Source organism: Melanostigma gelatinosum (genome assembly GCF_949748355.1).
Source record: "Melanostigma gelatinosum genome assembly, chromosome: 1".
In the NCBI taxonomy this organism is placed as follows: Eukaryota; Metazoa; Chordata; class Actinopteri; order Perciformes; family Zoarcidae; genus Melanostigma; species Melanostigma gelatinosum.
In genome coordinates, this window is record NC_136634.1 from 8,690,898 (window position 1) to 8,715,524 (window position 24,627).

The 24,627-nt window shown below is 46.4% G+C and overlaps 2 protein-coding genes across 2 annotated transcripts in view; one reads left to right on the forward strand and one right to left on the reverse strand.

Moving 5' to 3' along the window:
- Positions 1-542: 542 nt before the first annotated feature.
- LOC306785655 (uncharacterized protein) lies at positions 543-1,729 on the forward strand. The gene is made up of 5 exons (XM_079280112.1): positions 543-629; positions 797-1,068; positions 1,153-1,178; positions 1,276-1,381; positions 1,500-1,729. The coding sequence occupies exons 2-5, from the start codon at positions 949-951 to the stop codon at positions 1,545-1,547; spliced, it is 300 nt and encodes a 99-aa protein (XP_079136238.1). The 5' UTR covers positions 543-629; positions 797-948; the 3' UTR covers positions 1,548-1,729.
- A 4,301-nt stretch (positions 1,730-6,030) lies between these two features.
- reln (reelin) overlaps positions 6,031-24,627 on the reverse strand; it is an 85,147-nt gene continuing 66,550 nt past the window's right edge. The window contains exons 30-64 of the mRNA XM_079272118.1: positions 24,418-24,625; positions 24,223-24,299; positions 23,582-23,740; positions 23,265-23,459; positions 21,991-22,264; positions 21,755-21,895; positions 21,483-21,660; positions 21,259-21,343; positions 20,985-21,167; positions 20,664-20,832; positions 20,353-20,458; positions 20,019-20,245; positions 19,654-19,877; positions 19,194-19,344; positions 18,816-19,074; positions 18,383-18,632; positions 17,732-17,900; positions 17,411-17,551; positions 16,954-17,131; positions 16,539-16,732; positions 16,209-16,450; positions 15,929-16,083; positions 15,597-15,811; positions 15,206-15,383; positions 14,918-15,093; positions 14,715-14,821; positions 14,369-14,611; positions 14,104-14,279; positions 13,938-14,011; positions 13,445-13,606; positions 13,111-13,268; positions 12,596-12,815; positions 12,225-12,422; positions 11,575-11,673; positions 6,031-7,456 (exon numbers count right to left, since the gene is read on the reverse strand). Coding sequence (XP_079128244.1) covers positions 7,360-7,456; positions 11,575-11,673; positions 12,225-12,422; positions 12,596-12,815; positions 13,111-13,268; positions 13,445-13,606; positions 13,938-14,011; positions 14,104-14,279; positions 14,369-14,611; positions 14,715-14,821; positions 14,918-15,093; positions 15,206-15,383; positions 15,597-15,811; positions 15,929-16,083; positions 16,209-16,450; positions 16,539-16,732; positions 16,954-17,131; positions 17,411-17,551; positions 17,732-17,900; positions 18,383-18,632; positions 18,816-19,074; positions 19,194-19,344; positions 19,654-19,877; positions 20,019-20,245; positions 20,353-20,458; positions 20,664-20,832; positions 20,985-21,167; positions 21,259-21,343; positions 21,483-21,660; positions 21,755-21,895; positions 21,991-22,264; positions 23,265-23,459; positions 23,582-23,740; positions 24,223-24,299; positions 24,418-24,625 — 6,068 coding nt within the window. The 3' untranslated portion in view covers positions 6,031-7,359. The remainder of the gene's footprint in view (positions 7,457-11,574; positions 11,674-12,224; positions 12,423-12,595; positions 12,816-13,110; positions 13,269-13,444; positions 13,607-13,937; positions 14,012-14,103; positions 14,280-14,368; positions 14,612-14,714; positions 14,822-14,917; positions 15,094-15,205; positions 15,384-15,596; positions 15,812-15,928; positions 16,084-16,208; positions 16,451-16,538; positions 16,733-16,953; positions 17,132-17,410; positions 17,552-17,731; positions 17,901-18,382; positions 18,633-18,815; positions 19,075-19,193; positions 19,345-19,653; positions 19,878-20,018; positions 20,246-20,352; positions 20,459-20,663; positions 20,833-20,984; positions 21,168-21,258; positions 21,344-21,482; positions 21,661-21,754; positions 21,896-21,990; positions 22,265-23,264; positions 23,460-23,581; positions 23,741-24,222; positions 24,300-24,417; positions 24,626-24,627) is intronic.

A 24,627-nucleotide genomic window follows, 5' to 3' on the forward strand; every position in this document is an offset into this window, starting at 1 on the left:
AAGAAAGTACACTTTTCACATCAAGGATCTCACATTTACTAAAAGCACATTCACAGTTGACAACTTAAGCTCCAATTCACAAATTTAGTCTTTTTGAAAAGTATTCTGAGCTTTATTGTTGTTGTTGACAACTTACCACCAGAGTTCTGTTAGCCGTGTTCCTGTTGACCCATCTTGTGTTGGTGAATGTCAGACTGGAGCCAGCTAGTTAGACCTGCTCCAAGACCTGGAAAGCTGTGTTTCCTTACCCCTCCCACTGTCCCTCCCTCCCCTCCCTCCCTCCCCCCCTCACCCTGCACCACACAAACCTCCCCTCTGCTGGAGGAAAGGGAACATCACATGTGTGGATTATTGCAGAGATCAATTAGTTTGCACTTTTGTTAAATTTGCAAAACAATCCAGATACATTTTAAATTTTTTATTTTTTTTAAATCTCTCGTTATATCAATTTGCATTAGAAGGAATGAATACATCTGTCCAGTTCAACGAAACCAACAGACTACATCACATCCACTCCTCACTCAGGAATGTCATTGAGCAGGTTGAAGTATGTAACCACCGTGTTTCTCATGTGAAGTTAAAGCAGCAAGAAAGAAATGTGTTTGCGCACTCTACACACGATACATACGGTAAGACTGCTTCTTTTTTCTCCTGAGGAAAGCTTTGGATGCCATAGAAGGCATTATCTGTGCCATCATCAATATCCTAGACAGCTCATTTGAAACACTACGTCCTGCATACTGATTCTTGGATTATAAACCTCGTAGTAAAGTGCGTGCTGTTTGACTCTCTATAGCAATAGTTATTAGTCTTCCTGGGGTTGAGAAAGCCCACCATGGCCTTTCAGTTGGGACCGACGGCGACGACACTCCGCTGAATGTGTCACAAAGGTGTGAGCTGAGGAGCGTGGGGGTGCACTGGATGTGAGAGGAGATCAAGCACACAGAGATGCATTTCAACCACACAACTCCCCACATTTCACCCCCAAACCCCAAACCTGGATTTCCTGCTTACTATGCACTCCTCATCTTGGTCCTACTCATACTGATTGGATGTGTGATGGCAATGGTAAGAATAGTTTTGTACATTTCATTTCACATGACTGCTGTAGAGGTTTATCTCTTAAGTTTGTGTTGTTGTGCTCCTCTTCAGGTTGTTTATATCAGGAGGAGGTCCAGGTAAGTTGTTTTCTGTGGTTTAAGCGTCACTTTCAGAACAATTTGGTATCTTTTATGTTCTGTTAACATTTGGTTTCTTTTGTGTGCTCTGCTTTAGACTAGATGAGCTGCGGCATAGGCTGATTCCTCTGTACAGCTATGACCCCACAGAGGAACAAGAAGAGTGGGAGGATGCTGGCAGGGTGGAGGAGGAGGAGCTGGCTGTGAGCAAACCACTGAAACTTTACAAACTGTATATAATATACCTACATTTTCTATCAGATATGGGTCGTCATGACCATTCAAACGAATCGATACCGGTAATTTGTTTTTTCTCGACAGGAACCTTTGTATAAGGAGGGAAAGCTGTCCTTTTCATCTGGGCCATGAACAGAAAATCAAGAAAGAAAACAGAATGTGGCAGATTAAAGGATTCATATTTTGTAATGCAGACACTTTACAAACAGAGACCGGCCGCTTCATGAAGTTTAAAACTAACATCTGGGAGACGTTCCACAGCTGCAGCATCACATCAAGTACTGTCATTTAAATGTCTTCCCTCATGACTCGTTCTCTGCAGAGCGGCAGGCAGCAGACGGCGCTGTAATCTGTTCTTTTGCCTCAGTTGAGATTTTCTTTTAAAGACTCTTCAAAGTGTTCTGATGGATGAATCGTGATGTTATTTTTGAGCAATAAACTGAATGCGAAAATCCAAAACTAAAAGCTTGTTTTTAGTGTGAATTTCTAAGAGGGTTTATGGATTGTGTTGAAAGAGCTTCAAATACACACACCTGTTCCTGCTCAGCAATCAGAGGGTTTGCTGGTGTTTGGAGGTTCCTCAGGTCGACACATCTCCACCCGTTCAGCGGGTTTTCACATACAAAAAGATGGGATCACAAAGAGAAATCAGGTGAACATTACACCGAAACAAACCTCTGATTGATGAATGTGTCTAATGATGTGAATGTTTGCGGTCTGCATCCTTAACGCTGTGGGTGGATCTACATTAGTCTGGACGTCCATCTGTTGGGACCACGCAGCCTCCTGACCTCCATCCTGTTTGCCACGGCTCTGGTCCTCCCCGCTCTGAGCCTGGACAGCCTGCTGTGTTACTACTGTCCTCTGCAGCAGAAGGGCCAGTCCTGCCCCATCATCTCCAGTCAGTGTCTGCCTGATCAGCGCTGCTCCAGCTCCAGAGGCCACTACGGCTCCGTCCACATTCTGTCTGCTCAGGGCTGCATGGACACTGAACTCTGTGGCTCCCATGAAATCGCCTCTTATCGGGGGGTCAAGTACAACGTCAGCCACACCTGCTGCTGCAAAGACAAATGTAACGGCCGGCCGAAGTCTCACGCCAACCTGAAGATGCTGATAGGGCTGATAGATTATACTAACACCACTAATGTTCTTAGAGAGGAGCTTTGGGATTCATGTGCAAACTACACATCGGAGAGCTCCACATCACCTGCCACTGCATGATAGACGTGCTTGTAGCAGGCTGGGGAGAGGCCTGTTAGCCATAGGCACTAACCTGAGTCTCTGAAAGGTCAGACATTTGGTCAAATGTTTGTGATTCTAAGTATCTTTGCTAAATGAATGTGTAAATGAGTGAAGAACGCACCATGGTGCATGTTTTGTTAGATTACATTTTTGCTTCAGAGAGAACGGTGGACTTGTCAGCCATCCTCCTGATAATATAGATGAACAGTCACATTATTCCTGTGGTTACTGACGAATGCTGCAAAAATAAAAGCGCCATGATTAAGCCTCCCACTTGGTGTAGTTCCTTTGTGTTCATTTTACAAGCAGGTGTGCTCGGAGGTGTGGCCTGTGCAGGACGATCTGGAGTCAGTGGTGAGAGCAGAGCTCATCAGGAGAAGCTCTGGAAAGTTTGACCTGTTTTACCTGAATTCAAATCTTTCAAATGGCCAGGTGAGTCTTCATAATACAGCTTTTGAAAGTTGCACACTGAAATTGTGTCTGCCATCTCTTTCTGCCTTGAGCATGTTGACTGGGCCAATCAGTGAAGATCACTGACACCTGTGCAGAGGAGATTCAATGATGAGATGTGATCACACAGATTTTACGTGTCAAAGTCTGTATATTAGTCACATGGAGTTCTACAGAGCCCATATGAAATCTGTTACATTCCATCTTTTGTGACTCTGGAGGAGCTTTGTTCAGTGAGGTGACTCAATCATGGCTATGAGGCCACACATGTTGAACAGAAAATCTGCAAACTGGGTCAGTGGAACATGATAAATTATTGTCTGCATTTACATGGCAGGAAGGGGATTGACGAGTTGCATTAATGGGAGTGCTGGTACTCAGTGTACTCAGTGAACTGCTGTTCTCTTTTTGTGTGAATTATTATTTATTTATTGCCACAATATTGGGTCATTAGGTCAGTGAAATACCAAATAAGCACCAGGGTGAGTTATTGGTGAGCAAGTGACTCTGCTTCTGTCTGTAGCAAGCCTCAACCCCCCCTACTCCATGAATGATCTACGCCTGGCAAACGAGCTGAACCCCCTCCCCAGTTACAACTCTCTCTCTTCTGGAGAGAGACATCAACAGGCTTTTTAAAAGTCAGAACCCCCGCAAAGCAGCCGGCCCAGACTCTGTCTCCACCTTGAAGCATTGTGCTGGTCAGCTGTCTCCGGTGTTTACAGACATCTTCAACACCTCCCTGAAGACATGCCACATACCAGCCTGCTTCAAGACCTCCACCATCATCCCTTGTTGTGTGGCGAGAGGGTGATTGGCTGCAATCTGCCGTCCTTCCAAGACTTCTTTGCTTCCAGGACCCTGAAGCGGGCAAGAAAGATTGTAGCCGACTCCTCTCACCCTGGACGTAAACTGTTCGAGTCCCTTCACTGCGGAGGCTGCGGTCCATCAGGACCAAGAACTCACGCCACAAGAACAGTTTCTTTCCTTCGCAGTTGGGTTCATCAACAAAGCCCGGGACCCCCGCTGACTGACTCCTACATCCCATTTCACACCCTTTCTTTCTTTCTATATTTAAATACACTTGCCACTTTTATAATATACTTGTTTTAAAGTACTGTTTGTTTGTTTAGCATATCTTATTGTAAATTTGAATATGTACTGGGTTCATTGTTATACACCAGTCACCAAGTTAAATTCCTTGTATGTGTGATGTACTTGGCAAAGGATTGTGATTCTGAAATTCCTCTTCTTCACCTTGCAGCCCGAACATGTTGCAGCTCCTGCACTTTGCCGTGTTGTGGTTCTACCTTCTCCTCCCCTCGTTGCTGTGTGACAACCTGTTCTGCTACTTCAGCCCCATCCTGGAGGTGGAGAAGCCATTTGAGCTCATTGTGACAGAGTGCCCTCCCGATAAGCTGTGCTTCAAGGCCGACGGCCGCTATGGCAACCACAGCTCACTGTCGGCCAGGGGCTGCATGGCGAAGAAGGACTGCAGCCAGGTGCACAGCATCAACCTCTATGGAATAGTCCACACCATGAGCTACAGCTGCTGTGATTCGCCGTACTGTAACTCCTGCCCGGGCGTCACAGCCTATTCCCTCTACATCACTGTAACACTCATGACTGTAGCTGTGATGACCGGCAGCTGGTGACCAAAGACACCTGATGCGCTATGTACCTGTGGGGGGTTCATGTAGAGGGGGAAGATGTTTGATGTTTGAAGTGAGCATTGGTAAGACGTATCTCTGCAGCCTCTGCAACGAGTAATGCAGAGAGCCTGCAGCGGTGTGTGGTGAATGCCCAGTCTGAAGACACTGAGGTGTGCACCAACCAGAGATTTCAGCATATTCTTTTACATTGTCTGAGTGACAAATTTGTTTTTAGAATGTTTTAATGTCTATAAATAAAAATTTGAATAAGAAACTATTTTCTTCGATATTTTCAGGGACCTTCCTTTCTCTCAACACACACCAGACAGTGCTGGCGATACATTTTTCTTGTTATCTCAACAAATGCATTTCCATATCCTGAAGTTATTCCTCTGTGCTATAGAGCTCCATTGTCTGAAATCTATTAAAAGCACATCAATGAGCGACACTTGTCTGAGTGCCATGTTCCTTCATCCCAATGAAGATGCTGCAGGAGACTTTGAGTTGATTCAGATACACCATCCTGCTGCTGTAAATACACTCCGTATTTAACAAGGTCCAGTTGGAGGACTTCCTCATCCAAAGGTCCGGAACACCAAATAATGTCAACTTGCATTACATAAATGTGACTCTTAAAACAAAGTACTTTAGTTTTAGAAAAATGAATTTAACGGAATTGTCTGTCCTGCAGCTTTAAATTCAGTTCATTTATATTATTCTCATCTTCTAAAAAGGTGTGTGCAGGGACCTTATGTGGTTCTTCAAACCACTTGTTTCAGCTCCATACCTCTCCATCGTTGGTTAGTGGATTCTGATCATATTGGGCTCTTAGATCCTTTATTTGCACCTTCACTTTGGATTTGAGTGGGTACGTTTGCTCAGAAGGTGTGCTTTGTGGCGCTTCACATTACGGTCTCTGATAGGAGACATACTGGTGTTAAACTGCCTGTAGGAAGAATGAAGATATACAAGTCTGTCCATTCTCGGTTAAAGACTCTAGAGCGGGGGTCACCAATGGGCGGACCAGAGCACCAAATGTCTGAAAATAGTCCCCACGAATGCAGTGAAACTATTTCGGTCTTTGGTAGGATCTAATGGTAATGGACTTGGGGCTGAGTGCCACAGACGGGGGAAGGGATGTCGGAAAGTATTGATAGACGGGACAGACTCATTGTTGGTATTTGGTAACAATGAGGAAAGTATAGAGGAATGCCAGGCTTATCTGTTAAGAGTGAAAGAGAGCAGCTCAAACAATGTGTACAGTATGAGGTTTGGACAGTTCTTTATTTCCCTTTTATAAGGCTGCTGGGTCTCCCCATAGTGGATATACATATATATATATACAGGAGATTGCTATACTGGAGTAACACTGAGGGCAGAGGGTCCATATTACACAGACTTCAAAAAACAACACGAATAGAGCCTCACCTCCAGTTATCAGAAATCAACAGAGAGAGAGAGAGAGGGGAGGGAGAGAGAGGGAGGGAGAGGGGACGCGCAACAGCACAAGAGAAGAGGGAAGAGAGAGAAGAGGGCGATGATGCAGTCTGAGAGCCTGACTCGACGGCCTAATAACTTAACACTAGAAAATAACATACAGATTTCACGCACAGTGCATCTTAAATAGGTTACGTGAAGAACCATTTACCATAAATATCTGTATTTTCGGGAACCAACATATATAAAAAAATGTTTAAAAAAAACAACAAAAATCAATGTTCAGTCTTTAATTTTTTCTTATTCTCTCCTTTTCCCCGTCGTGCAAATCGTTCCTTTTCGTTCCTTCTTCCTGTGGAGGCCGAGCTTTTTTTTCCCAACCTGCCAACATCCGTTCCAGATAAACGAGGAAAAGGAAATAGAACCACCCCCCCCCCCCCACCATCCCTTAAAAGCATATGAATTAGTAGAAAACGAACGGACGAATGAACAGAACACCACAGTCAACTCATCACAAAAAGAACCCACGGACACACAGAACAGCAAGAACACAGTACTCTTATTTTTTTTTTTACAACTTTTTTTTAGCTTCTTCATCACCGATTTTCCTCTTAATGGTCGGCATCCTTTACGCCTCTCTTGGCGTACTGGTTAGCGGCAGTGGAGTGGTCCTCCCCCCCCCCCCCCCCCCCCCCCCCCCGACGGCTCGGTGGAACTGGGAGGCAACTCTCCAATCGGCTGGTCAGTTCAGCAGTGACATTTTATCTCAATTTCACAGTGTGGCAGGAAAAGGAGGATGAGGAGAGGGAAGGGGTGTGACGGGGAGGTAAGCCAGAGGGAGGGTTATTGGAGAAATCAGAGGAACCACAGCAACAATTAGAAAACAACTAGAAACCTCCACCGTCCATGAAGAAAAGTAAACAAAATGGCCGCTTCACTCCTTTCTTCTGAGTTTCATTCCCTGTGGTTGGTGAAGGCCTTGATTGGCTGGCCTGTGTTTGTGGCAGAGGGTATAGGGAGAGATGGGTGAGGGAAGTCTAAGGCTGACTGGACTCCGCTGGTGGATGGGACTCAACGGGGCGATATGTCGTCGGGAGCAAAAAGGATGGGCATGGCGGATCAATGCATGATTGGCAGGTCAGAGGGCGAATCCCTTCTCGGTGGGTTTAGGCACGCTGTTGCAGTGCCCGCCTCTTGCGGCTGTAATAGTGACGCGTGCCGGTCTGTCTGGCAAAGTTCATCATGTAGTTTTGTTTACGGGTGCTGCGGGGAGACAAACACAGTGAAAGGGGGGGGGGGGGGGGGGGGAGAGAGAAGTGTGAACATTAGTGACCAAGTAAAGGGCACTACAAATCCACGCATCATGCACACAAACACACAAATGGTTGAATGCAGCTTTCGTACTCACTCGCATCCGTTTTTCATGCTGGCTTTTTTTTTTTTTATCGTTTTCAGCCATAACCTCAAACACTCAACACCTGTATGGGTCTCATGGCTCGGAAAATGGGTGCTGCTACTCTACACAACTGGATTTTGTTTACGTTGCACACAAATGAAATGCAGCTAGATGACGAACATGGCAGTAGAACTACACGTATCTGAGACCAAATGTCACAGGACAAGACATGGGACACAGAATCTACGAACATACTACCACAGATGCTAGAGGGGGAGGGGGAGGGGAGGACTCTGACACTGAGTGTTTGAGGTCAGAGTTAACAGCCGTCACTGGGAGAAAAGACAAATGAGTAAACCAAGACCATTCAAGTGCAGGGTTGTGAGCAGAGAAGGGGGGGGGGGGGGGGGTTGAATCTAAGAGACTGCGGGAAAAAAAAAACTGCGGAACATCGCTCTTGCTTAGCCTGTTCATTGCCTCTTCCATCCAGCAGGGCGTTGCCAGTGGGCCAGGAGTGCAGCCAGGGGCCTCTGCGAAGCGGGGGGTGACCAGGAGGGGAGGGGATGGTGTGTGTGTGTGTGTGTGTGTGTGTGTGTCTGTCTGTGTGTGGGTGTGTGTGATGGTTGATGCTGTGGAGGTGGAAGTGTGTGTGAAGGCGGATGGGAGGGATGGCTGTTAAACTGCACGAGTTTGAGAGTTTGTGTGTTTACACACTTGTTTTTCAGATGTTTGGTCAGAAATCAGAGGGTAGTGAGGAGGGAGCTCCTGGCTCAGAGTCATGTTGTTGTTGCTGTCCACAGACAGACAGACATGAGTGAAAGAGGGATGGAGAGCTGTGGCAACAGTCGATGCGTAAAGCCGTGCAAGGAGCCGGATGGAGGAGGTAAGTCAGATGGAACTCTCTCGCCAAATGGGCCGACATTTGAAAGCAATGACGTGAGATGCCCTGCATTGCAACTGATGCTGGTGAATAAATGAAAAGACTTTTGGTGCTTGGGCTTTTGTAACTGTGTGTGTAAATTCGCAGCTACAGGTCAAAAACACTCCAACGGTTTGAAACAAAACAAACAGATATAGTGATGGATTACATCACACATATACACATACAACACCATACCATTGACACTTGTAGATGTAAATTATTACATTCAAAATGTCTTGAAGATGACACATTCAAAATCAACGGCATTCATCAGGAATTTGTTTTCATCTGGTGACATAGTGTTGAACCCTTTTAGAGGATGAAAGGCCATTTAAACATTTCAAAGAAAAGAAAAAGCATCACCCAAGATTCTATTGCAATGTTTATGCCTCTAAACACTGGAGTGCGGTACTTTTACACAATGATCGTCCGTCATCAAGTCCTTGCCTAATGAATGCTTATTAAGCCGGGGAAAGCGCTCTGTATTTTGAAGTAAACTGGATTCGTGGTGTCTGGCAAATGAGGCGACTTTACCGCGCTGGTGCACTGGAAGTGATATTTCTACATCAACCAGTCAGCGCTTAAGGCAGCTGTAAGGGTTGAGAAACGGTCCTCTATATCTGAATGCACAAACAAACAAGCTGTTCAAATGTATAACCAATGTACAAGTACATGTATTTGTCTTTGTTACAACCTGTAGTCCCTCTGGTGTGTTTGGAATTGTAGACCCAGGTTTTATACACCAGGTGTGGTTGTTGTATAATATGGCGGAAAGTCAAAAAAAGCAATCGACGCAATTGAAGGTACAGTAATTGTGTTATTTCTCTAACTGCCAGAAGGGGAAGACAACATGTCCGCGCTCCACCTTTTAGATCTGTATGTCGGATGTTTTTGTCAGCGAGCCGCCACCTGAAACCTGTGAGCAGCTGGCCTGCTTGTTGACCTGCCTGGGGCTTGAGTTCAGGCGAGGATGACTGTGGGGATGATGAGGAGGACCGGGCGTGTCAGTGAAAGTGAGGGAGGGTGCGCACAGTGTAACAGGGAGAAGAGAGGGGTTGGAAGGAGGGTGAGGGATGGGGCTGCATTCTGGAAGAGGCGGATAACTTACCTCACACTACAGCCATGCCAGAGGGAGCATAATACAGAAGAGAGCAGAGGTTAGAGCGCAAGAGGGGAGAAGCAGGAGGAGGGGACTGCTGTCGCGCAGAAAGGTCTGGGGGGGTAGGAGCCCCGGCCTGGGGAGGCAGGGGCCCAAAGCGGGGAGAAGGGGAGGAGAGAGAAGAGGCATAAAGATAGTCAGAGGTTCAGGGAAGAAGGAGTGATAGCGGGTGGGAAAGACGAGAGAATGAGGAAGACAGAAGTTAAAAAGAAGAATGAAGAGTAGTTGGTGGGAATTGAGTGAGGAGACCGCAGGTACATGTAACACGATGAAGGGAAAGTGAGACAAACACAAGTAGAAGAGAAGACAGACAGCACGATATACAGCAGTATTCCATTCGTTGTATGTCAGAACGAGAAGAGGAAAGGAGAAAAAGGGAATCAGCAAGTTTTGAGGAAGGAAAGGAGGAGGAGGAGGAAGTAAGGTGGGATACGATGCGGCACAAGCAGAGGAGTGAGCATGACCACATGATCAAACACGTCGGTGACATTAAGCAGCAGGGAGGGAAGGCGCGTGGAGCAAAAGATAAGATTGAGCAGGAACAGGAGTGAGAGGAAGAATGTGTGAAGGAGTGGAGGTGTGGTGAGCAGAGAGAGATAAACAACAGAGCAAAGTGTGAGGATCACGGCCACTCTGTTCAGCAGACACTGTTGAAAAGCGTGCGAGGGAGGGAGTGGGACAGGTCACAACCACCAAGACCAGGGACAGCTCAGGTTAGGCATAAATGTGTGTGTTTGTATCAGCTGTGATATATTGCGGTACCTGACGTGGTTGTTGTGTGCAGCATTTGAAATGCATTGGGTACCCGTCTGAACGAACAATCAGCATCCACTTCAGAGGGACCGTTGCTCTGATACCCACAGCTACATGCAGGAAATACTTTATGATATTATATGTTAAGAATATGCCAGCTGGATAGACCATGTTCATGATATCTTCAGTGCCCTGCAGAATCTCCAGCTTTGCCACTTTGATTTCAAAGAGAAAATGTTTCATGATCCTGGTTTGACTAACATGCTATATTGATGTAAAAAAAAAAAGGAAAGGAAGCCAATCAGTGAATCAGTGCAGGGTGTTTGAAACTTCCATTCAATTTAAGACGGACATTTTTTATTCCAAGTGGAATGCAGGAGCATTGTTGCACATGAAATGAATGTGAAAATGAAAACAAGACCAGTCAGACGATGTCTGACAACGCTGACTTCACAGTAGAACAAAGACACACCGTCATAGGCGTGTTTGTGTCATGTATATCGTATGACCTCGGTCCAGCGCTCTATGTCATGCCTCGCAGGCGGGCCAACTGTAAATGCTAATGAGTGAATGCTGTAAAATGATGAATGAATATGTGAATGAATGCTTCACAGCTGATGAAAAACAAATGGCAACATTTCAAAGAATGTTTTAAAAACTTAAATCGTTTATTTTAACTACGACTAAGACCGTTTAAAGTTTTAAGTATGATATACTTTGGACTTTTCGTAACATTTCCGTGACATAATACATACATTCTTGAGAAGTTGTTTGTATGGGAGATGCATGGGTTCTACAAGACACTGAGAATATGATGATCTGACAGACGGAGTTGATCTGTCGTACACAGAGCAGCCATCCACAAACACAACTCTTCACAGCAAAGCACATTGCAGTCATGTTCTCCTCTGCTTGCCTGACGCCAGAGTCGTGATGAGATTTGTTGAACTGGTGAGCGGTTGGCTGTAGGTGGTGAGCAGCACACATCTAGGTGTGCTTACACTATATGTATGTGTATGCAGCTTCCCTGTGTTTGTGAAGGGACCGTTTCTACAGGTGAGGCTGAGTCAGCGGTAGAGACGAGGGCAGATCGGGGATCTTTTGGGGGCCAGTCTGGGGTGCCTGGGGCAGGCTGGGAATTGGGTACTCACAGAACTACTTCCACATGGTCCAACGCCCACTGGTCATGTCCTGCACCGTCGTGGCGTGGCTGCCACCATCGCAGCATCACCCCTTTAACTCTCGCCTCTCTGGAGAGATTATGGGAAACATTCCGGAGTCAGTAAGAGTCAACGAGTATGTCAATGACTGCAGCCGCTTCAAACCGGTCTACACAGAGTTTACCACACTGGTTTAAACAGTAGCAGTCTCGAATGAGACATCCGTTATAAAGCGTTTGAAAGGTGTAACTGATGGCTTTAATGATGATGAGTAAATCATTTTTAAATACTTTATAGTTTATCAGTTCTAAACCATTATGACGATTATACCATCAGGAACACTCCGTCAACGGACTTACCTTCTGGAAAACAGCTGTAGAGCATCTGGGCCAAAATCGATTTATTGACAACTTATTCATATTTACAAATGCACATTTGATGGAAGGTTGTTAAAAATGTATCAATCACTTATTTACAAGTGCAACTGCAGATCACTATGTTATGGTTTATCAATGACATATTAACATTGATGATGCGTTAGTAAAAGATGAGTTAACGTTAATGAAGCCATTAGGTACAACACATGAAACTTTGAAAAAATGGTACAACATTTGAAACCGGTGTCTCTGTCCGTCACTCACAGTGGAATGTTGTAGGAGACTCTCTGCGCCTTTATGAAGTCTTTGGGCTGGTGCTGTGCGATCACGTGCCAGCTGACTCCATTGTTGACGCTGTATTGCAGCAGCACAGCTCGGTCGACGGTGTCGGCCTGATCCAGAGCTATGTTACAGCTGTCGGTCTGTGCGACGCTGCCGATCTGCAGCACAAACATGATCTTACTGTGGGGAGACAGAGAGGGAAGGAAAAAGAGAGGAGGTTAGAGAAAGAAAACATCAAAGCTTGATAATACAGACTCTGATGTGGGGGAAACTAATCTGCGGTAGCTATGAGGCAGGTAGGTGTGCGTTTACATAGTTAGTTCATGTACAGTATACTTTGGTAGTACCTGTACCTGGCTCTAGTGAGGTCCAGCGGTTTGGTAACTGCCTGCCTCATCTTACAGCCATTGAAGTAGAGTGAGTCTCCGTGGGCATGCGGTGAGAGCTGCCCACAACCGCTGCCCACTCCACCACCCTGGACCAACTGCCAGCTCTCCTGAGACATACTGCCGGACTCAAAGTTGTCCTTGATGGAGCTGGGCAGGTTGCTGCTGGAGAGGGAGCAGTCGTCACCTGGTGAGGTGAGGCGGAGCAGAGGGGAGATGATGAAATTGGATGAAATAAAGACGGCAGGCCGGTCGATGGCGTGGTTGAAATTGATGGTGAAATGAAAGCATACAGCAACAGTGCAACTGTGATGGAACACTGTATTCAGGTTTCTTCAGAAAACGCGTCTCAACATTTTGTTTTTACTTTGTCCACGCGCATCATTTTTTCTCCACAAAGAAACTACTTTGCACATTTCCTCTGAATAGCAGCAATGAGAAAGAATTGTGTTCAAATAGAGTATATGCTGTTTGTGGCCCACCCTGGTGTCCTTCATCACAGATGCAGACCACTCCACTTGTACAGTAGCCGTGGCCGCTGCAGAGCCCTGGGCAGGCTTCGCCGATGTAAACATTGTCCACTCCCCAGCTCTGCCGCTCTCCTGTCCCCTCCTTTTGAATCCAGCGGAACTGGGTCGCCCTGGAAATATACAACAAATCACACATGGATTACACTGCTTCAACTGGCAACGGAGAGAGAGATGTTGCTGTCATTCTGCTGATATGTATAAAATATATCATTTCAAAATGCACCAGCATAAAGTCATGATATGTTCCCGTGCTAACCAAGGAAATCGTATATCTGTGTGCTCGTACCCTGAGGAGACGTGGTCTGGCAGCTGCACGGTGACCCTGGTCCACGTTGAGCTGTTGACCGGGCTGTAGATCGTGGACTCGTGGAACTGGAAGGGAGAGCAGCCCACGTTGTTGACTGAGGAGGGGAGGCACTCTGACTGTACCAGCTGCCACGAGTCGGACCTAAAGGGAGAGCACGAGAGTTGACAACTGTCAAAATGGTGGGTGTAAAGTCAGGCTGGTGGTATACGTCATTGAGGCTATTGACCTGATATTTAACATTCATGTTTTACATCATGTCATGGTACCACCTCCCGTGTCTGTCAGGTCAGTTTATAAAAAATGTCCAGAGTGGCTGAACATGTTTTCATGCAGTTCTTTGTCTACAGTTGGAATAGAAACGATACATCATCAAATAAAAAAATGAGCCCTGACGTGCAATTTCAAACAGTCATTTTATAAATATGTCAAAGTCAAATTCTTTATCAGGCCCCTCCGTGTCTTTTTTTTTTACCTCGCATCCTTCCTGTACTGCAGCAGGACAGAGTGATGGTCTCCACAGGTGTCTGCCTCACAGCCGACAACAATCTGCATCAACAAGACAGATGTACAGTAAAGGAACAAAGCCTCCACGTATGCAAGACAACGGACAGGTTTGTGGCTCTGTTGCAGTACTGTACCTTAAACTGTAAAATATATCCAGGCTGCACGATGAGTTCTCGTGTGGCCAGGATGTTGTGTGTCTTGTCTTGGTTTTTATTTGGCCAGTACAAGTGGAAGGAGGGGTTTCCACAGAAGCCAGCAGTGCGCACGGCATTAGGGTAGAAACTCCAGCTCTCCTCGTGCGAAACACCCTCTGGTGAAAGGTAAAGACATGAACAGAGGAGATCATTCATTCATTTGCAATGACAGGCTCAGATTACATCAACGCAAAAACCAACTCACCATCATCAAAAGTGTCAAGCAGAGTGGGTGGGTTGATGTCTGACCCCCCCACCAAGATGTTGTCTATGGCCCACTGGGCTCTCTCCAGACTGGGAGTGGCTAGGCCGGAGGAAACGGTAAATGGTTGCCACCAGCGCAGACGAGTAGCATTGGTCAGTGCTCCTTCTGGGAGGACGATATAATCTCTCCTCACGGACACGTACTTCAGATAGTCCATCTCGTGCAGCAGTGTCCAGGACACGCCTGAGGAACAGATATGGACACAACGAGAAAAATTAAAGAAGAGAAGAAATAAAGTGGTGATGATGACGATGAGAAAGGAAAAGTACACATGTTGTTAGTGCACCTCCATCAGTAGAGTAGTCTAGCAGCACTCCCTCTTTACGACAAGTTGGACGGTGGCACATGGTCATGTTATCTTCACTTCCAATCCTGGCCCAGTACTCCACAAACCTATTCACACAAAACACAGTTCAAAATGCACGTAGAGTCGCACAGTATTTAAAGATAAACCGAAGACTTCTTGCTGTGGTTGAAAGAAGTACTAACTTCGCTCCGCGGAGGTCCAGATCTGCAGTGACAGCCTGTCTGGCATCAGCCCCTCCGAAGTACAGGGCCGTCCCCTCAACCAACACACCGCAGTCTGTACAGGGCCTCCCGCCCTCCAGCACCTGCCACTGAGGGCCCGCTGCCCCCTCCCAGTCAAAACGCTCCTTCAGAGATCCCTACAGGACAAAAGACACACATATCTGAATCACCGACCATCTTGGGCAGCTAAATTCTACTTTTTCTTTTGGAATCTGAATTTTTTTTAACTGTGTGAGAGCCAGATTCTACCTTCAGAGGAGTGCTGGCATAGCAGTTTGGTCCAGTGAACCCTGGGTCACAGAGACAGCGCTGATCCAGACAATCTCCATGTCCCCCACACTGGCTGTCACACGCTGGCCCGATGTAAAAGTTCTCCACACCCCACTGGATGTCTGAGTGCTGCTGGAAAAAACGGAATCGTACCGCACTGGAAAAAAAAAAAAAAGACAGGATAGGTTAGTCAAACAACATGCAGAATACTTTCATAATTTATAAGACAAAAGTTTGAATAATTTATAAGATGACAATAATTTCATCTCTCAATAATCTAGGTCAAGCTTGCCTTGACGGTGCAATTAAATATGAAGCAGTACTGTATGTGAAAGGCATGTGAAGGTAGATTTGAGGGAGCATGACTCACGTGTCAGCCAGGCTGTCAGGCAGGGGATAGACTGCCCTCTTCCAGCCTTCAGCAGGGAAGAAGACTGACGGCTGGCAGACCTGCCCTCCACAGCGGGGGTCAGCAGGCAGACACTGGGGCATCAGGTACTTCCAGGTCACTCCAAAGTCCACTGAATACTGAACGTGGATTTGTCGGTCTGCATGACGCTCTGGCTCACTGCAGCCTACTGCAATCTAAAGCAACACGGACAGTCACCATCATAGCAGATCAAGGATCTGAAGGACATCGTGCAACACAATTAAGTTTTTTTTTCTTTTTTGCCTATGAGTCTTTTTAGGCTCATGAGTTACCTTAAATTGCATGACCCAGCCCTTGTCAGGAATAATATCATGTGTAACAGCATACGCCTCTCTCCCGTCAGCATTGCCACACACCATCACTCCATCAGGGGAGCTGCAGAAACGCTGCACCGAGCAGTCCTCTGAGAACAACCAATGGCCGCTCACTGACAAAACAGAAAGAAGGAAAAGATCAAATGAAATAGGAATCAGACCAAGAGGCTCTGTTTCGTGGTAAAAATAATTTGGCATTCCTGTACACTGTTTGATTGAGGCATTGATTCAGTTCTACCTATCGGTGTTTCCTCCTGCTCGCTCAGCTGCCCTGAGGTCCCATCAGCAGGAGCTCTCTCATGGTTGGGCAATGCCACCCCTCCAAAAGTGTCAGATATCTGCGCCCGTGGGTCCGAGCCTGCGATGAGGACGTTGTCCAGAGCCCAATCACCGTGGTCCGCTCCCTCGTGTTGTGGCTGCCACCAGCGCACACGTACTCCTTCCTGACGGGCAGCAGGGGGCAGCAGCACATTCACAAACCTGAACACAGACAAAAACAAGAAGAAAGTCACAGAGTACGGCGGGTAGTCACGTACATGTGTCGTTGATGATAAAGATAAAAACTCACCCGGGCTTGGTGTACAGATCATAGAAGATCTCTGTCAGTAGGTGCCAGTTGATTCCTCCATTCAAACTGTACTCCAGAAGCACTCCCTGGTTACGATTGCTGGGTGGGATCATGCAGCCGTACATGAAGTAGAACTGGATGAACTCAGCGTTGGTCAGGTTCAGGTCCACTGTCACCAGATGACGGCTGCAACTCTGAGCACAGACACATGTAGAAATGCAGTCAGTAGAGTCAGTCAGAGGCTCAGGCAGCATTGATCTGTGATGAACGGATGTCTTTCTATTTCTCTATTCACAGCATTCTCTATTTAACGACATAATACATCTAAAAACGAACCCAGAAGGCTCATGAGCTGTTATGTTATTTGTATTATAGAAAACATGGTTGACCGACGAGGGTATAGATGTGTATTTACCCCACTGAAGTGCAGAGCAGCTCCTGAGGCCACGGCTCCACACACAGTGCTGAGTTTGCCGCCGGTGAGTACGTGCCAGTGGCTGAGTGAAGGAGCTCGGCTGAAGCTGTCCTTCAGCTGAGAGGGCAGAGGAACCACAGGCTCATCGCAGTACTCTCCACCCCACTCCGGGTCACATCTGGGGAGGATGGTGGAGTCAGATACTCATAATCAGATACAAAGGCAAACGTGCCATCACTGGATAGAGGAACTTTACGTGATCAAATCAAATGAATAATGAGGGTGACACAGTATTCCTCATGTTAGCACATTAATTAACGTACGAAACAACATGGCCACAAAGCTAAATAAAGCTTAGGAAATTGAAGTATTTAAAATACAAATGCGTATTTTACTTTTACACCTTATTGCTGACAATTCAGACATCAAACGCCTGCCAGAGGCTGCAATGACTTACACACAGGAGCTTTGTTGGCAGCGTCCGTGTCCAGAGCACATATCTGGGCAGCCATCTCCAATGTAAAGGTTGTCCAGAGCCCAAGTCTGCTGCTTGTCAAAGGGAGCCTGCTGGAACCAGCGGAACCGTGTGGCTGGAGACCTGAAGACATAAATCAAAGTCACGGATACATCTCACAGGTTATGTTAAAACAAAAATATAAAGCAAGAAAGTAAATTAAATCCTGACATGGCACTATATGCTTGTGATGTGGGTATACTGCAGAATCAGGATATGATAAAACACTCGTTTGTCCATGTGTGAGTTCAGGGCAGTGCTGACCTGGCATATGATGGGATAGGCAGGGTAATGCGGCCCCACTTATTATAAATGTCAGAGACCAGCAGCCTCTGCAGGGTGTAGGAGGAGCAGTCAGGGCTTGTAGGCAGACAGTCTCTGACCACAGGCTGCCAGGTCAGACCCAGATCCAGAGAATACTCCAACTCTACCGCTGCAGAGAAACAAGAGAAACACAAATGTTGTCAACAAGAAACTGCAGAAACAACCGAAAAAAGAAACAGCTTTACAGTCTAAAAACATACTTAAGAAAAAAACTCAATATTAGTGCTGGGCAAGTTAACGCATAATTCATTAATGCCAACAATTATTTTATCGCACGTTAACGCAGTTTTTTAATTTATTAGCGGACATTTCCAACACCAGAACCGGCCGGAATCGAACGTTGATTAAAATGTGTCTTTTAAAATCATGATTTTCACTAAATATGGCTGTTGTTGATTGATTTATTAGTTGATCTACAAACAAATAATTGGAAACTATTTTGTTAATATAATAACTAAATAAATTGCATCGACAAAATAATGAATTAATTATTACAAAAAGATTTGCCAGATTTATCAATGATGAAAATAATTGTCAGTTGCAGCCCTGTTGACTACCAATAACAGCCTTTTCACACTTCTTATTGCTTACAGTAGCAGGAGTTGGTGACAGAGCAGGAAGCAGAAAAGTCAAACTGGATGAAGGCGTCTTGACCCAAACTGATGTCAGTGGTAACAGCATAGCGAGTGTTGGACTTTTCTATGAATGCGAAGGCAGGCCCATCGGAGCCACAGACAGGCATACGGGTTCCTCCAGGGTGGAGGAGCCATGAGCGTCCGTCGATTGATGAGAAATCATCTTCCAAAGGTCCCCAGCCACTGGCACTGCCACCTACTACCACCTAGGGAATAAAAGAAACATGTTTGCATCGTTAATGTGAAGAAGGCAGAGAAAATGGATTCGTCAGAGATGTGAAAAATGACAGCTTGGATGGATAACAGCCACGATGTTTCACTGCTTGAATGCAAATGATTAAAAGACTTATTGATGGAGGGATGGTTGAATGGATCCTCACTTAATGTACCTGATCAATGACCCATGGGCTGTAAAAGTGTCCATTCTCAGAGGGCTGCCACCAGCGGAGGCGAGTGGAAGAAGTGCGGGCACGCAGCGGGATCTCCAAAGCCACCAGGCGAGCCTGATTACTGCTGTTGCTGAAGAGAAATTCCTGCAAGAGGCCCCAGGAGAGACCTCCATCCACAGAGAACTGCAGCAAAACCGGCTGGGAGCGAGGGTCTGGAGCAGCCTTACCACAACCAAGACGCAGGAAGAACTGGACAAACCTGCAGAGTACAGCCAGAAGCACACGAGATTATCACTGACGACTGTCAATCAAACAACAACAATGTTGTTGGTGGTGTATTTGTTTCTGCAGAGACTTGGTAGGTTTCTGTAGCTTTACCTGGCATTTGCCAGGTCCATGTCATTGGTGAGCAACATGCGAAGGCCGTCCTCACTGAAGAACAGGTGGTTTCCACTCGACATGATACCACACTTCCTGGACGGTTTGCCACCGCTCAGCAGTCTGAAACGCTCAGCATCCACAGCTCCACCTACAGACACAAGGATGTTCACAAACGCACATACAAAGAAAGCAACAAAACAGGAAACACACAATCATAAATCCATCATAACTGTTCTAAAAACACTAAAGACCTCAATTGACTGAACAGTTCTTAAAATAATGTCATAAAACGCTTTAAAAATACGAATAAAAACATGAGCATTAATTGAAGATATGTGTGTAAAAGTATCAATTAAGGTACACATTCTGCTAACTCTGACTGAGCAATGAATACTACACAGATTCCCTCACACACATTTTTCGACAAACTGTTATTTGTGCCGGTATGTTGGTGTACCTTCAAAGTCCTCCTTGAGGAAATCAGGGTTGGGGGTGTCAGGTACAGAGCAGTCAGATCCAGAGAAGCCGGGGTCACACACACAGTGGCTGCCCCCCACACAAGTGCCGTGGCCGTTACACATGTCCTGACACTGCGGGCCAATATAGATGTTGTCTAACGCCCATGTTGGGGGAGCAGAACCAGTTGAAAAGAAACCTTGATACCATCGGAACCTCACTGACCTGTAGGGAGGTCAAAGTGCAAGGCTTAGAGAGGCAGACAGATACTGTCAACATATTATCTTGCATATAAAAATGATTTGAAAAACGTTTCCCCTTGTTTTTTTTTACGCATCTGCTGTTCAGGATGTATCTGGTCCTTACCCACAGAGGCGAAGCTTGCCAAAGTGAATGACCTCCCTCCTCCAGCCCTGAGTTGTACCAGGGAAATAGATGCTGGCAGGATGGAGCTCCGTGGAGCACAGTGAGGACGGGTGGGGCCCGCCGGCACACAGGGGCACCAAAAGGTGCCATGTGGCACCAAAGTCCCGTGAGAACTCAAGACGCACTGGGTGGGAGGAGCTGCTTTCAGCTGTGCAGCCAACATTAATCTGGAGAAACATCAATACACACACATGACGAGCCATGATTTATGTTTTGATTGAGTGTGAGTTATTGTTGCTTTGGAAAAGGAGTCATCAAGGCTGTGTTTGTGTACCTCAAACTGGATGATCGTGTTCTCATTTACGTCAATGTCCCTGGTGGTAATGGAGTGCTCGCCAAGCTCGCTGGAGACAAACACCATGGCTGACTCATCCTCCTCCCTGAAACACACACACACACACACACACACACACACACACACACACACACACACACACACACACACACACACACACACACACACACACACACATGTCAAGGATAAAAGCATGTTTTTGCAAGTTTTATCATTATTTGGTTCACAGATTAAATCAGAAACACTGTCAAGACACGGCCATTGTCAACATTAAAATCTGTTTTTCTTACAGTCCAGTCTTCTGGTAGGGACAGTAGAGGCCAGTGTTTCCCCCGGGGAAGAACAACCAGTTGGAGTCATTGGGGCCTTCCTCAAAGCTGTCTATCACCATCGGTGGGTTGTGTAGGGAGCTGCCATCAATGATGAGATCATCTATGACCCACACCTCCTCTTTCTTACCTGCAGGACAACATATTTTGGAGATTGTTACACACTGATTCCACCGGTTCAGGCCGCATGAAGTGAGCGCATGTGTTGAAGACACGTACAAGGTATGCAAGAGCACAGATTGTGTGAATTCTAGTGTGCAACCACACAATGTGTCCACTCACCGCTGTTGTAGGGCTGCCAGAGTCTGAAGCGGGTGGCGTTGGTCTGAGCGCTGGCTGGCAGCGGCAGGTGGAGGAACAGAGTGTCAGTGGAAGCTGGGAAATAAAACTCATCCAGCATCAGCCAGCTGATTCCTCCGTTCACAGAGTACTGCAGCAGCACTGAATGGGAGCGCTCGGGGACACCTAGAAAAGCCCACAAGAAAAACGATGATGACAACATCCTGTTATGATCAAAAGTGCAGCTGTAGCAAGAAATAAAGAAGTTACATCTCACCTTTAGTGATGAATTTGAAGGAGAACTGGATGTAGAGAGTGTAGGTGCAGTCCAGATCCTGCGACACTATCATTCGCAGACCATCCTGCAAACAGACAGACGAGGATTACATTGTTTGTCAGCTAAGAGGAGTCAGTGATCGAAAGATATCAAGCTGTGTCTGTGTGATTTAACTGTATTGTTATTGCTGTGGATGTTTTCTGCATGGTGTTAAGGACCCATACCCCTTTGAAGATAAGGGCAGTGCCAGATTTAAGAGGCTCTCCACTCAGAGTTCCCCTCTCTGCTCCGTACACCTCGGGCCACGTCTCCTGTTGCAGGTTCTCATTAAAGTCCTCTCTCAGCACAGATGGCAGGTGGGCCAAAGGCACACAGTGGGCCCCTCCATAACCCTTGTCACACCTGTGCGAAAGTAACGGTAACGTTTACATGAAGTCAGAAAATAAGTGTCAAAATGACGAAATTCATCAGCTGAGCAGAAGTCTGTTTAACTTACAAACAGCGTCCGTTGTCACACAGACCGTGTCCAGAGCACATCCAGGGGCAGCCAGGGGCAAGTAACACGTTATCTAGAGCCCATCCCTCTGCCCCTGGGGTGAAGTGGGTTTGGATCCAACGGAACCGAGTTCTGGGGGAGCTAAGGGATGCATAAGAAAGTTACTTAGCTTCGGGGGTTCATTCCAGAGAATATACCAATACTGTCTACTAATATTGGGTATAAAACACACGTACTTAGCAGCACTGGGAAGGTAGACGGTGATCCTCCTCCAGTGTTTGTACTGGGTCGAGGTATAGATGGAACTCTGAGTGTAACCAGCGCAGCCAATGGCTGGGGGCACACACTCTGGTGTGATGAGAGACCAGTGATGACCGCAGTCTGTGGAGTACTCCAGTCGCACGCCATGGGAGAAAGAGGTGGACTTACTGCAGCCCATACTCAACTCAAATTGCAGGAAGGACGAGCCTGACACCTCAAAGTCCCAGCTCTCTGCATACCTTGGCTTCTCTGCAGACAGAGAGAAAAACAAAATGTCACACTTACAGGTATTTACTGTAATCTGATTGTAGTTTACACACTGGGTTACCATGAAACAATATTAACTTGTATGTGTCTGGTTCGATTTTAAACTTTGATTGCGGCAAATTCTGTGGCCCCGCGGTAACCGTGATGAAATAGGCTCGGGGGTGAATTATGTATTTTGACCCTAAACAGAAAACAACAAAAAAAATATTTTTTTTCTAATTTCCACGTCAAAGCCACATGAAGTGAGAAGTGTACACCAAAAACACAAAGTCTAAATGCAAGTATAGCTTTGAAAAGATTAGGTATCGGAGTTCATTGTAAAATGTGTGCAGGTTGCAGCGCATCCGTGAACAATCAGTGCTTCCCGTTTCCACACAGGGACATTGGAGCTTTATATTCATAGATGTGTCAAATGGATCTGGCTTTGAACGCTTAATGAATGGGCCCTGTTGTAATGTAATATTTCTCCAAAGTAAATCTGTTCACAGCTTGGTGCACGCATAAATAACGAGCAGGATGTTCATTCAGGTTTGCTCTCATTCATAATGCAGGACCCACAGCGCCACAGTAAATTGGTGATTCAATTTCAGCCTTTTGTGCGGGTAACACTATGAATTCACCGTGCAGCCATCTATGTGCATACTTTTGCTGAGTATGTGAACATACAGCATGTGGTGGGTTACTAGATGTGCATATGCATGGCTGTGTATATGCTTCTGCCACATGCTGCTGCACATTCACTTCAACACATTCACACTGGGCTGCTCAACTGTGAACACTGCAGAGTCGCTGGAGCAGTTGGGTGTGAAGTGTCTTAGTCAGGGGCCACTTGACAGCGAGTGTCGAGGGAGTTACTCCTTCACTGTCCATGCACACAAGCTTTCTGAGCCAGTCGAGGAATTACAACACCCAACCCTGCAGTCACAAACCCTCTTCGCTAAATGTATGTACTTATGAGCGGTAATGGTTTCGAGTAACTCACTGTCAATGGCCTCGGAGTTGAAGGTAAGTGCTGTGTCCAGAGATAAACAGTCCACAGTCACTTCCCCACCCTGAATGCGGTACCAGTTGTGCCTCAGAGGCGTCATGCCGTCGAACTTGTCATGGAAACCTGTTCTGGAGCTGTCGTTCAAACCAATCAAGACATCATCCAAAGCCCACTGGGCAGAGTGTTTCCCTACAAGGATGGAGAGAGAGACAAATGAGCATGTATAACAAAGCTAAAGCTGTGGTTTTAAAAAGAATATTGTAATTTTCGGTGCTTTTCTGTCATATTGTGCACCCTGATTATGCACTTACCCTGCTGTGGCTGCCACCACCGAAATACTGTGTAAGGGGTTTTGGCAGCAGGTGGCAGCTCGATGGTCACCACTTGGGACTCTAGGAAGGAACTAAAGTCCAGCTCCCTGATGAACTGCCACTGGATGCCATTGTTGGTAGAGAACTGGATAATGACGCCTATAATCACAGAACAAAAAGCAGAGTGGAGAGAACTTTTAGATGGGAAATCATTTCGCATAGATATGGATACAGCATTAAGTCAAATGAACAGCACGTAAACTTTAAAAATACATTTTTTTTTGTTGAGATAAGCTGTTGAGGAGGCCGGCAGTGTTTTATTTGACATTGCAGGAACGATCAGACTGAGCCTTCAGCACTGCTGCAGGCTAGAGATCCACAATCTGCTGACTGGTGAACAGACAACACTGGACTTTGACTCTCCACTCGAAACAAAACGCCGACACTGAGGACCAGATCTGAACCTACACAGCCTTGGCTCAATCACAGGGCATATCAAAGACAAACGGTGAGAAGGAACAAATGAGACAAGCCAGTGGTGAACTGATCCGATCGGATGTGGAGCTGCTCGTTGCACTGCACTGTTGAGGAACAGCCACATGAATGCAGCAGAGGGCCTTCATACAGCGTGTTAGAATTACCTTCGTTGCGGGACCGAGGCCTGGTGCAAGTGGGCCCCAAACTCTTGCTGCCAATTCGGATGTAGAATTGAACCAACCTGTGTGTAAACGGGAATAACTAAATTTCAGTTCCACATAAAACAAAAAAACAGCCACCGATTGAATTGGTCTCCAGTGCTTCCAAATAAGAGCTTTATAGGTGTGAATCCCCCTCACCGTGTGTTGGTGGTGTCTAGAGGCACCGTGCGTGCTTCTCTCCTCCCGGGACTACTGAAGTACAGAGCTTTGCCCTCACCAATGATGCCACATCCACCTCCAATTTGTCCCCCACTTAGGCTCTGCCAGAGAGGGCTCAGCTTCCCCTCAAAGCCCTCGGTCAGCTCTGTGGGACAGGCTACCGATGGGACACAACTATCCTGCTCCACT

Coding starts and splice junctions, on each gene's coding strand:
- LOC306785655 (XM_079280112.1), top strand. CDS start 949: ATGCATTTCAACCACACAACTCCCCACATTTCACCCCCAAACCCCAAA. Junction 1,179..1,275: donor TATATCAGGAGGAGGTCCAG/GTAAGTTGTTTT, acceptor GCTCTGCTTTAG/ACTAGATGAGCTGCGGCATA. Junction 1,382..1,499: donor TGGAGGAGGAGGAGCTGGCT/GTGAGCAAACCA, acceptor TTTTCTCGACAG/GAACCTTTGTATAAGGAGGG.